Below are 13,692 nucleotides of genomic sequence, written 5' to 3' on the forward strand. Positions count from 1 at the left end.
TCAATTTTCAAGTTTCATCTATACATGCCATTTTGGTTAATGTCTTCTTCCTACTTAAGGAGGGATATGGAGGTAAAGTGAGGCATGTCGAAGAAAAATCGTGTTTCCGAGTTTAATTAATGGAAAGAAATTGAGGGGAATGAATGGATTTTGAAGCCATATTTTCCTTTCAATTTTTTCTCCCAAATTGAGTGGATTCCGAAAGAAAACACAGAAACTTAAAATTTTTCTTTTATTTTCTTCGAATTCGGGAACACGGAATAAGGAAATTTTTATTTCCCTCTTTTTTTTCTGTTAATATTTTTCTTCTCTTTCCTTTATTGAATTACTAAAAACTCGGGAACAAGGCGTAAAAGTTGTTTTCCTTTCAAAACATAGCGGAAATATGATAAAACTATTTTGCTATTTCTTGAATTTTATCTATAAAAGTTTGCATATTTTTGAAGATGGATTTTACTTACATTGTTTACAAAACCCATTAAATTACCCAAACCCTAATTCTATAACATGTAAGGGTGTAAATAGTTAGGTGTCATACCATAAACTCTTAACAATCGTCAAAATAAATGTATATTATGAATTATTTCTCTCCCTCTACAAATAAGCAATGAGTTTCTTATGGATCATCTTTAGCATAACAAGAATAAAATATCTATTTCAATAATTATATAATATTATTTTGGATTTGTGGTATAAGAAACTAAGCAAGTATGTGCGAGAATCATGACAAAATATTTTAATAACTTTAATGATTTTAAAGGTAATTACCAAGTTATGATAGTCGTCGACTCAGTTTGGGAAGCTTTCATGCATGGGTCCAAAAACCAACTGCTAGACTCAATCTACCTTCTTTTTCTTTCTTTTGAATGTTTCAATCCATTTAACTTGTTGAGAAAAATATAAACCTTTATATTGGATTCTGATTGGACATATTAAACTTAAAATATGTTGCTTATCTTAAATAAGCTTCAATAACATGAATAAATAAAGTCAGACAATTGACAATAAACAAAAGATTTGTTTTTTTTTTCTAAATTAAAATATTATAATGACTTGCGACCTTATACAGTAAAACAGTTACAAAATTAGATTATGTTTGCTTCAAGTTAGGTGTAGTTAGTTTAAGGGAGCTACCTATAATTACGTACCTTCTCTATTTGCATTTTGAATGCTGTTTATCTTCTCTCTCACCCTCACACTCACACACATATAGTCACACATATTATTTACTATTATTTACTAGTTGTGATACCCGTATAATATACGGGTTGATTAAAACAAAATGTTAAACACAAATGATTAAACAGAAAGTTTTATTTGAATTTGAAATTTGAAATAAGTATAAATTAAAAAAAATGAAAAAATTAAATTTAATTACGTGTTTAGTTATAGACCCACGTATTAAATGTGTTAATTATAACAAAATTTTAAATATGAAAATTTCAATTGTAAATTTATTTAAAATTGAAATTGAAGTTTGAATTTTGAAATTTAAAATATGAAACTAATATAGTAATTATGATATGTTTAATGTATAGAAACTAAATTAATGGTATATATTCAATAATGATAAATGAAGTAAATGACAAGTGGAAAATAAATATCTCAAAATTATGACAAAATGACATGTGGCATAATGTATGAGAGTGTGACAAGTGGCAACAAAAACCTTCATTTATTAGAGAGGATTGTGAATTGTTGCTTGATTAAGGTGTGCCTAATTTTAGCATATATTAATCAAGAAAATTATTATATCTAGCATCTACTGATGATTTTCTTTTATTTGTCCAATATTTCTTTATTTACATTTCTAGTATTTTTCCCAAAAATGAGCTGCTTTACTGCTTGACTTGCTGACATTGACCAGGTCATGATGGTTGTGCAGCAACAACAGAAGATATGGAGATCAAATCCAATGTACCCTTCAAAATGAGTGACATGAGAATAGTTGTTACTGTGAATGGCCAAATTCCATTTGAAGGATTCAACATCTGCAACACATATTACTTATTTACATAAATCAGAATTAATTCATTACAACTTTATAATACCATAATCTAAATATATATTAAGCTGATTTGGGTTGATTGTAGTTAATTTAATTAATTAAACATAGTCCTTAAGGTCATATGGGTGTTATATCTTTAGAAACGTAGGGTAATCATTTCCAATAACTAAAACTCGTACAAGGTCAAGTTACAACCTACCTTAAGAGCGACGAGGTCTAATTGGTCTCTAAATTAAAGTTCAGCTAATGAGAATTCAGATATCCTCTTACATTTGTTCATGTTTATCGAAATATTCAATTATTCATATAAAATAATGATATGTTGAATCTACTATTCTTTCGGCTGGCTCTCTCTTTGATTTTGAGATTTATCTTGATCCAGTGAATAATTGGTGAACAATCGGCAATTTGCAGTGGATGTTTAGCCATAATAAAAGTGTGGGCCTTTACTGTGCTTTCAAATTCAATTTTCAAGATCAGGTACAGGTACAATTGGTTTGGCGGCCCAATATTAACTAAACTGGGCCTAACCCAAACCGAGTGTTAATTTGTGCTAATTCAATTAATTTGATAAAATAATATAGCTGGACAAAATTGAGTTGGTAGAAATGGTAGAAGAAAAGTCACTTTTAGAAGTGATTAGTTATGAATTATGATCATAACACTTGTATTTTTTGGATTAAATAATGTTGGTCAATGTTGGAAACGATGTGCATAGTTCCTTTGTAGGAGATTATATGGCTCGTATTTATATTGCCGCTAGCTAGGTCTTTGGTTCAAATTCAGGCCTCGCTCAATTCGGTGCAATAAAGCAAAGAAGCATCCAACACCTTATATAAGATCACCATATTGGGCATTAGCACTCAGCACTCACCAGCATTGTGTATCGCATTATACAGACATAAGCAAATTGGCAAATGTATATTAAAAAGGAAAGACAATCTATTATATAGACCAATAATCTAGAAAAACACTATCTTAACTTTTGGTCTCTGCTGAAAGCCTCCCATACGAAAAGAAAAAAAATGAAATTTGAAATAACAATAAGCCGGATGGATATATAAATGATAAATCCCATCAAATAATCTATATTCAAGCTTTGTTAGTTTCTTATTTAATACAATACAACAATGTGAAGAAAATAAGAATACTCCAAATTAATTTATATGGATTGATTGAATACCTGGTCCTAGTGAAAGAGCCTGAAGACAAAGACAGGTGTCTGGAAGTCTATGAAGTTGTTTTGAGGCTCAAGTGCTTGTAAGAATATATTTTCTCTCGGTTCTTCCCTCACTCCACTTTGTGTCGCATACTCCATTGCCATCTCATAATCCACCTACAACATTATGTTATGTTATGTTATCAACAAAAATCAATATCTTTATAAATAAATATTTAACCAAAAACTTTAATAAAACGTATGTTTACTTGTTCGACATGCTGAGCAAGCTTTTCACTTAGGATCTCTTTTGTTATCACACGATCTGAGACCTTCTGAAGAAGTTGAGCATCTTCATCCTTTAACTCTGTGCGTTTCTTCTTATTTGCATTTCCATGCAACTGTGATGCCTCCTTCAGTATTCCATATATAGCACCCGTAGCATCATTAATGTACCTACAACCAATATATATAATTAAAAACCAGCTCAATAATTTAAAAGTAATTAGAAAAAACAAAAAAGTAACTTTCAGGCATAAAAGATTACCTGCTTAAATTTCTTTTTCTCTCTTGCTGCTCACGAGCCTGAATTTTCTTCACTATTTTTGACTTTAGCTGGACGCAGCATTGTTTAAGAGAAGTCTGAAAAGCATAAGAGTTAAGACATTGTTAGCCTAAAAAAAAAAAAGAATATATTGAGAATGGAAGTGATAAAATATAAACCTACCTTGACAGCATTAGCAATCTCGCTTATGTCATCTCCAATATATTCCTTTCCAGTCCCTTTGAAAGGAATTTTTGTGCTTACAATGCTAACAAAAACCCCGATCTTATCCTGTGTCTGATTAATTTTGTAACTATTCCAACTGGACAACAATAACATATATAAGAAAACTGCTTCAAATTAAAGTGAAGCAGAAACATTAATATATATATATATATATATATATATACAAAAGTCTTACTTGATTCTCTTCATGGCAGTTCTTGTGACAACATCAGCACCTTGCTCAAACAGCAGTGGAATACGATTTGCAAACCGGAAGATGTTTAAACCCTAAAATTTTGAACGATATTTGTCAAAATCTTTTAGTACTTTTTAAATTTTGTAATTAGTTAATGTGTTAAATATGACCTACTTATTACATAAACTTACTTGCTTGACATCTTTTCCTCCCAGACTAACTCCAGCTTCTACAATGAACGGGTGTCCTTCAAATACTTGAGCACTGCAATAATTTGAACACACTAGTTACAAATGTGTTCAATCTCATACTACTAATTTAAACATTTTAATACATTTATTTCAGATATGAATATAACCTTGCAGTATATGTTGCAACCATTTCTGGCTGCAGTTCCTTTATTATACCCAGGCGAAGGTTGTACTCTCCTGCAGGACTAAGACACTATAAAGAAGCATTGTTATTTTTCAACAAATTTACTCAGAACATAAAAAAATAATAATAATAATAATAAAACAATACAGATCTATCAATATGTTGATTAACTTGATTGTTAAAGGAAGGGGCTTTAATTGATTAATAGATAAAGGGCATCTTACATCACCACTAGGATCATCAAACTTGGCTTGTCGAAACAACTGATGCATGCGGACAATCTGTTGTGAAGTCAATGAGTTGACTTGTGTTTTGGAGCTGAAATCAGGACCCATTTCCCCTGTAACATAACATGATAATAAAACTACTTTCAGAAACATATTAACAAGCAGCAACCAAAGTGGAAGTGTTTGTTTAGTGAGATTTTTTTATATACCGATTAATCGTTCAGCATGTGCCTTCCCAATGTTAACAAATTCATGCTGAAGAAATTGCAAAAGATTCTGCTTTGAAGTTTCACCAATCAGGCGTTTGATCAGAAGCAAATCCACAGCTGATGGGTGGTACTTTGTTTCAAGAGGAACTGCAGGCATTACATCTGTCCTTCTTGCAAACCTTATGCTCACGTTTTTACTTTAAAAGTTGGAAAAAGAAAAACAACATCAATAAACAACATGATACCCACCCATAAAACAATTTTAAGATTATAAGAATGTCAAATTGTGTTTTCATATATACTCTGGTGTGTCTGCGACAAATCGAAACATGAATTGGGCATATGGAGTAATAACAGCCATTTGACGCATATAATGCAATATCTTGGACTGCAAGTATTTTTTTAAAAAAAGTGTTGGATTAAGAGATAATAACTACATATGCTAAAACTTGAATAGAATCACAAAGTGATACATCAGAATACATACACGATATGTTGTCCAGTTTCCCTCGATTACAACTTGGATCTCAGCTCCATGCCATTGATCTTTGTCATCTCTCTTCTCGTGTAAATGGATATGGGGAATGTTTCTGATCATGGAAGAATAATAGATCCAAAACATTAGGGCACCAACAAAGAGTTACACATGTAAAAAAGTTATTATGTGTCTTTTTATGAACAGTAGTGAACCCTATGCAAGAATAATAATACCTATGAATGTCTATATCCAGCCTGCAGAATGTAGTGTAATTTTGATTCTTCATTGATGAGGATATCTCTATAGGTAGTCCTGTACTCATCTTTGACCAAATTAATGCCTGCGAGAAACAAATATAGATTTAACATACATGACATATATTCATATTATCACCAGAAGAAGAAGGGAAAGGACGAAATTGAAATACCCTGAAAAAAAAAACAAATAAAGATTTTAACATACCATTTTTGCACCAAGTCCGAATTTTCCACGTGTTTGCTTCAACCCATACTTTGTCCCAGATAAAACTGCATGATGTTTCTATATTAGAAAAGTAACATGACAATGATACAGAAATCCCAGCATGTAATGTTGAGAAACATATCTTGCATAAGTACAATTATTGAATGTATTCAATGTATCAATCAGTAGGAGATTAGATAAATAAACCTCGTCCAAACATATTTGGGATATCATCATGAGGCATTCCTCTTCCATTATCCTACATAAAAATTCATAATGTAGGCTGTCAAATCTGAAACAAGCAAATAATGTATGGATGAAAGATGAAATTACTACAAATATGAGTAAAGACAATAATACAAGGTTTGAAATGGAAATATGTTCACACCTTACAAGTCACCCTGTAAAATGAGGCCTCACCTCGACCCTTCATGCCCTTTGCAGCAGTTGGTTCTTTAACTTTCTTACCAAGGGCTGAATTTTTGGCCTGAACTTCTTGGAAACGAGCTTCTTTGGCAAGCCGTTTCTGATAGTAGAACAAGAAGCAGGGAAAGGAGGAAGAACATGAGTAAAACTTTAAATAGAAAGTAGGTTGAGACAGACAACAACTTCCAACTGTAAAAACCTTATGAATTTGAGTTCTTCAAGGTTATTCACTAATGTGTATATATGATTCTCATGAACTAATTATATAACTTTCAATTTAATATGATAGTAATTACTATTTATGTGTATGCTTTAAGTAGTCATGAAAGGAAGAAGTTTAGGATTATCCATTTCTTTCTTATTTTTGAGGCTTGCCCTCATGAAATGGTCTCATCATTTACACTCCAGTTTTTAAGACAAAGATGAGTCGAATAAAACCACCACTAAAACTAATGGAAAGAAAAGTTTGAATGATCTCTTGGATCCATATAGTGGCTTAAAAATGTAATTTTCCCTCTATATATATGCATCAACTCATCAACCAATTAACTGTTGAAAACTTACACAAAGAGAGTACAAACCTCACGGGCCTTGACTGTCTCAAAATCACCATATAGTGCCTCATCAATTCGCTCCCGATCAATAAGACCAATCATGGAATTGAATTTGCTTCTGTTAATCTCCTCACTGTGATACCAAAACAATATGATAAATAGAACTACAGTACATGGTTATGTGTTAAGAGCATGAAACAAGATACATAATAATACTACTATATTTACAGACATGTTCACTTACATTGTTACTTCAACTAATGGAAGCTCTGCAATGGACTCTGCAGAATCAAGTGCATTTTCAACAAGTTCTCTCACTGTAGTGTAAAGGGATTTCCCAGGCTGATATTCACTCAAACAAAATTTAATTTTCATACGAAATAGAACACAAAAAAAAAAACACGTTTGTCAACATATTCCCCCGTATCAACAAATTCATACATAACAACCCTAGGCCAACTGCAAAAGTAATGTAATTGCGTTTGATGTTTTATAATTTCCATATTTTCAGCCAATAGGAAATCATGGCAACTCCATTTGAGCATAAAATGGTATAATTCAAAGAATGTCGTAAATTTTTCATACCAAATGAAGTTAAACTGAACATTCATGACAAAAATAAACATATACAGAGTTACGAATAGAACTCACGTTGTCAAACCCAGCAATGTTCTTATTCTCCGCAAAGAACTCGGCAGGAGATTCTGAAAGAACCAAAAGTAGAAATTAAACTACAATCAACGAGATCTCGTGTTATTGAAATTTGGACGAGGGAGATACTAACTTTGTTTAAGAACACTAGCTTTAGGTTTCCGAGGAGTTTTCGATTTGCCTTTCTTAGTTACTACAGGACTTTCATCACTGCTCTCTCCGGAGTCCATCGGAGAAATTCTCTGATCAGTCAAAATTAGGGGTTTCTAGAGGCGGGAAGTGTTTTCGTCTGTACTGGAAACATTTCGCTCGCGAGTTAATAAGGCTGTGACAGTGTTACGCACCCGCACGGCTAAAGGTGAACAAAAACCGAGCTAAGAACTAGTTACTAGTCTCCTCAGGTCTCGACTGAAGGTTCGAATTTGGCCCTCAATTGGAAAAAGAATACACTGTTACAGTAGCATAATTATGTTTAGGGTTTGTCCGTATTGGTCGCTAGCCAAACTCTTTTTTTGCGCATGGTTCGGTCTCGGCCAAGGTTCGGATTTTGGTCGTCAATTAGGAAATGGACAATACACCAAGTTTGGGGTTTGTTTTAGATTGGTCACTAATTTTTTTTTTCCTGCTTAATAAGTCATTAGAACTATCTTTTCTGTGCCGATTACATTATTTTGATAGATTTGAAGCTATTGGAAATCTAGTCCTATACCTGGTCTCACTAGTGAGCAATATGCGGAATTAGTCAAGCACTTTTTTAATATTTGTTGTCATGCCTCAGACACCAAGTTGTCCACCGTGAACATGATTGGTAAGACAAAACACAGCAATCTTTGGGTAGTGGGCAATGGAGCCACTGAACATATAACAAATGACCATGAAATTCTTCATGAACTCAAAGATCAACCTCATGGAAATCATTTCATCATTCCCGATGGAAATGGATTCCTGCTAAAGGAATTGGGACAGCAAGACTGGAAAATGAAATAAATCTAAATGATTTTTTTTGCATACACCTTTATTCAAGTGCAATATTTTATCTGTTCACATATTAACTAATCATATGAACTCTGATGTGACCTTCTTCCTTGATTTTTTTGCTATACAAGACCTGCATTCGAAGAGCTTGATTGGCACGGATAGTTGCAATGATGGTCTCTATCTTATGGGGGAGAAACGAATAAGGGAATAGCTCTCACTGTCACCAACCATGAGGATGATTGGCATACGAGGTTGAGGCACGCTTCCGCATCTAAAATCCATCAAATTGATTTTTTTGAATAATGTTCCTAGTTATTTAGATATTAAGTCGTGTGGTTCTCGTATGAAAGCTAAATAAACTCGCCTTCCTTTTCCAAATAGTGAAATAAAAACTTCAGCTTGCTTTGACTTAATTCATTGTGACACTTGGGGAAGTTACCGTGTTACTTCTTTATCGGGAGCTCGTTATTTCTTAACCATCGTTGACGATTATGGTCGTGTTGTATGGATTTACTTGATAAAACACAAGAATGAAGCAAGTGATTGTTTGATAGCCTATTGTAAAATGATAAAAACACAGTTTGGGAAAGACATAAAAACGGTTAGAAGTGATAATAGAGGTGAACTCATTTTCAGAGCTATTAAGAATTTCTATATTGAAAATGGAATCATTTTTTAAAGTTCTTGTGCTTATACCTCCACATCAAAATGGGGTGGTTGAAAGAAAGCATAGCCATATCCTTAAGGTTGCTAGGGTCTTAAGGTTTGAAGTGGGTCTTCAAATACGTTTTTAGGGATAATGTGTTATGACAAGCACCTACATAGTTAACAGACTTCCTTCCAAAGCAATTGGAAATAAAACTCCTTATGAAGTTTTGTTTGCACAAAAACCTATATATCACCACATGTGTGTTTTTGGATGCTTGGCATACATCATAAATAATAAGATTACATGTGATAAATTTGAGATGAAAGGAAAACCTTGTGTTTTCATAGGATACCCTCAAAGGTAAAAGGGGTACCGAGTTTATGACTTGGTGGAAAAAATTGACGTGTCGAGAGATGTTGTTTTTGTTGAAGATAACTTTCCTGTCAGGAACTTAAATATTGAGATTTTGAAAAGAAGAAAAACAACCGTTGAAGATGATTTTTTAATGTTTGAACAAGAGCTAGATGTTTTAGATTCCTCTCCAAGCTATGAGACTCAACCACAAAAAAAGTCTGAATTGGATGATATAGAAGATACACAGCTTGAAAATATTTCAAATAGTGAACTGCCTCAAAATGATGAAATGTATATTGATCAAGAAAGAACAAAACAACATGAAAATGTAATTATAGTAAGGGAAATGAGCGAAAGAGTCAAATCTCCACCGAGACATCTCGATGACTTTGTTACTCAATTCCCCCTTCGATAGACCATTCGCAACGTGCTGTCACTCAAAGCTCAACCACAATGCATCCCCTTGCTTATTTGATCTCTTACAATAAATTTTCTTATAATCACAGGGCATGTCTTGCTGCCATTTCTACACACTGCAAACCAAAGCATTTCAACCAAGTTGTGAAATATCCAAAATGGAAGGAGGAAATGAAAAAAGGAAATAAAAGCACTTGAACATAATGACACTTGGTCACTTGAGGAACTACCGCCCAAGAAATGTGTCATTGACTATAAATGGGTGTACAATATCAAATATAAACCAATAGGGGAGGTTGAACGGTATAAAGCCTGCATAGTTTTTAAGGGCTTCACACAACTAAAAGGGGTCGACTTCCATGAGACCTTTGCCCTAGTTGCGAAACTTGTGACGGTAAGGAGCTTACTAGCTGTTTCAATCAAGAAGAATTAGTTGATGCACCAATTGGACGTAAATAACGCCTTCCATCATGGTGATTTGGAGGAGAAAGTCTATATGAAGATACCACGAGGATTTGCAAAAGAGGGAGACTCAGGGGTTTGTCCTCTCATAAAATCTCTTTATGGTTTTTGCCAGGCTTCCCAAAATTGATATAAAAATTTGACAAGAGCTCTTCTTGATCTTGAATTCAAGCAATCTAAAGTTGATCACTCTTTATTCATCTATTGAAAAAATGTCACTTACATTACGATTTTGATCTATGTTGATGATGTCATCATTGTTGGGAACAATAGTGATGGAGTTCAAAGAGTTAAAGATCATATGGATCATCATTTTAGCATCAAGGATTTAGGGTCTATTAAGTACTTTTTGGGTATCGAAGTAAATCGTACCAATGATGGCCTGATTCTTAGTCAGCGAAAATATACACTCGACATCCTCGCAAACAGTGGTCTTCAAAGATGTCATCCTAGCAAGTTTTTGTTAGATTAAGGTGTCCAAGCCAATAACTAAATTGGTATATTCATGAAATAGAAGCAAAGTCCTTTTTGGGTTTTCCTCATAACCTATAACTGAATAGAATAAATTTTAGAGAAAGAGGTTGATTTGTTAATTTATTATATAATTAATAAATTAATTATAAATTGAAATAAATGATTTATTAAAATATTATATGATTAATATATTAATTATAAATAGTCATAATTATTTTTAGAATTAATCAGAAATTGATTGGAATTAATTTCGGGTTAAATTGAATTATTTGGAAGTGCAAGGACTAAGTTGTAATTGTTCAATAGTTAAACAAGAGAGGGTTTCTAGAACCTCCTAGAATGGCTGGTTTTGGCTAGGGCTTTTAGGATTTCTAGGATGCTCCTTATTGATAATTAAGGAGTTGGATAATTATTATATTTGAGATATTATTATTATTATTATTATATTCAGATTAAGGTTATCTAAGGCTTCCTTATCAGCTATAAACAGGACCCCTAGGGTTTCATATTTTCATCCATTCTTCCTAAGCGTCCAAGAGCCAAAAAATTTCTCTAAACCTCCCCTCTCCTCAAGTCTTATAGTGTAACACCCGCAACATAGGGCTAGTAAAGAATAATTGGATAAGTAATAGTCACAACGATAATTAGACATTATCAAAGAAAGATTATTTAGGGAAATAATCTAAACAAAATTCATAGTGGTCATTAAACCAAGAGTGTACATATAGAGAACGTCCAAATCCGACTTCATCAGAAGAAATTATGATTTTTTTAAGTTTTAGCGTAGTAGTATATGACTCAAAAACCGAAGTAGAGATCAATTGATTGTTAGTAAAAACAATCTAAATGAAAGTTGAAGATCTTGTATATATAGTTTTGTTGATATAAAGGCAGTCGAGAACGGATATCATATGAGGAATTTATGATTTTTAACGGACTTTGATAGTCTAAGTATGTTAAAAATATAGCTTTAAAAATAAAGTCAAAATTAGCCGACAGAGTCCAAACAAAAGTTGTAGATCTCGTCAAGAGCTTTCTGGGGATATAAAGAACATTGAAACGGAGCACATATGAAGAAGATATGATTTTATGAAGTTTTCCGATAAGCATCATGCGCAGGTGGGTTGCACGGCGTGCACCTTCTAGAAGGTGGGGCGTGGACCATCATATTTGCGACACGTGGTAGAAAAACGAGAGGAGCAACGTCTCAGGTGTGTGTGGCGCGCACACTAGGCGTGTCGCCCAATTATGCTATAAATAGGCTTTGAATGCTCATTTGCTTCCTCACTCCCCGTTAACATGTTGTCGCTAGCGTATTAAGCAAATAAAATTTTCACTGTTAGTTGCACTAAAAATATAGCATAGGGAAGCAGGGTCGAATCAGCCTAATGGTCAATGTCTTTTTGTATCAAACACATTCTAGTCAATAAAACATAAATTATAAAAGGGGTTTTTTTGAATTAAACTAAAAACTAAAAATTGCAGTGAAAATAAATTAAAACAAAAATCAATAATAAAAATGATTTCAACTCTGTTGCAATTTTCCTAATCATGTAGTTAGCCAGATATGGTTATTTAGAATGTGTTCTATCTATGTTGGTATTGAGAAAAAACTAACAAGATCTAGTATAATCTTATTTACCTAAATTAGTTAACCAAAACAATCTCTTTGAATTAACCCTAACATTTTACTGTTCAATTAAACAAGCTATTAATTAAATCAAAAAAGCAGCTGTTAGGAAGTAAAGCAGATAACTAGCAAAACCAAAAGCACACAAGACACAGTATGTACGTGGTTCGGTCAAGGTGACCTACGTCCACGGGCAGGAGGGAAGTATTCTTTATTTCAAAGCTCTCAACACAAAGGTTACAATTACAATTACACATAGATTCGCCTATCCCTCTAGAATTCAAGATACAAAATGACCTAACATGCATCCTTATTTATACTTAAGGGATCATACCTAAAACCCTAATGGGCCAAGCCCATAGGCCCATGAAGGATATCAACCAATCACAATTCACCATGAGCATCTTCTGGAACATTCTTGAGCATTATCATCTTCTAGACATACTTGGATCAACATGGCACATCAAAGGAATCAATATGGTGCATCATGTACCAAGATAGTCCATGATGGCGCAATAGCTTCTTCATGGCGCAACAACAACCCTAGTTGGTGCAACAGGGATCTAAATGGCGCAAGAGCATCAAGTATGGCGCACAACATTAATCTTGGAGCAACAACATCACCATGAGTAACAGGCACATGCATGGCTCAACAAGGCTATGCATGGCTCAAAAGGAAAACAAGATGGTGCAAAAGGAGAACAAGATAGCGCAAGAGCATCTATCTTGACCCATCTCTTCATCATGTGGCGCAACAAGGACCCTTTGTTGCTCCATATCCCTTCCAAGTGCTCCAAACTTCTTCCAGGTGCTCCAAACCCCCTTGAACATGATTTGTTCCTTTGGCACTTGATCAGTTCCTTTGTTTGATGATCCATTCCTCTCTCCGAAGATTCGTTCCTTTATCACATGCTCCATGAACCCCAAGTGCTCCAAATGCTTCATGAACATGATCCAAATGCTCCAAATGCAAGAGTCATATTTAACAACAACTTTATGATTTGTGTAAAATTCCCAGCAATACCAAATACTTTTCACAAGCTCGGAAGCGTAAAGATATGATTTTTATAGTTTATATTAGAGTTAAATCCCAAACACAGAACCAATCCGATACTTGTTACTTTTACCAGTTAACAAGAGCAATTATGGACTCTATTAACTGATTAATTGGAATGATAAAACCCTAGCTAGGTGATCAGACCAACAAAAATTAA

General features: G+C 33.5%; 1 protein-coding gene across 2 annotated transcripts; it reads right to left on the reverse strand.

The window, feature by feature from the left end:
- Nucleotides 1-1,785: 1,785 nt before the first annotated feature.
- On the reverse strand, nt 1,786-7,981 carry TOP6B (topoisomerase 6 subunit B). 2 transcript variants are annotated; one of them, XM_079026156.1, is made up of 20 exons: nt 7,648-7,981; nt 7,515-7,567; nt 7,108-7,205; nt 6,891-6,996; nt 6,272-6,409; nt 6,091-6,142; nt 5,884-5,948; nt 5,655-5,761; nt 5,431-5,533; nt 5,246-5,331; nt 4,944-5,140; nt 4,732-4,847; nt 4,491-4,576; nt 4,324-4,396; nt 4,133-4,224; nt 3,895-4,033; nt 3,715-3,809; nt 3,437-3,623; nt 3,192-3,344; nt 1,786-1,991 (listed from the first exon to the last, which is right to left on the reverse strand). In XM_079026156.1, exons 1-19 carry the CDS (start codon nt 7,742-7,744, stop codon nt 3,198-3,200), a joined length of 2,037 nt encoding a protein of 678 aa, XP_078882282.1. In that variant the 5' UTR covers nt 7,745-7,981; the 3' UTR covers nt 1,786-1,991; nt 3,192-3,197. The 2 variants fall into 2 exon arrangements, with proteins under 2 accessions (XP_078882282.1, XP_078882281.1); XM_079026155.1 differs by lacking the exon at nt 1,786-1,991 and having other exon boundaries at nt 3,040-3,344; nt 7,648-7,980.
- Nucleotides 7,982-13,692: the final 5,711 nt, after the last annotated feature.

Source organism: Lactuca serriola, chromosome 2 (assembly GCF_051521515.1).
Source record: "Lactuca serriola cultivar US96UC23 chromosome 2, Lser_US96UC23_V15, whole genome shotgun sequence".
NCBI classification, from domain to species: Eukaryota; Viridiplantae; Streptophyta; class Magnoliopsida; order Asterales; family Asteraceae; genus Lactuca; species Lactuca serriola.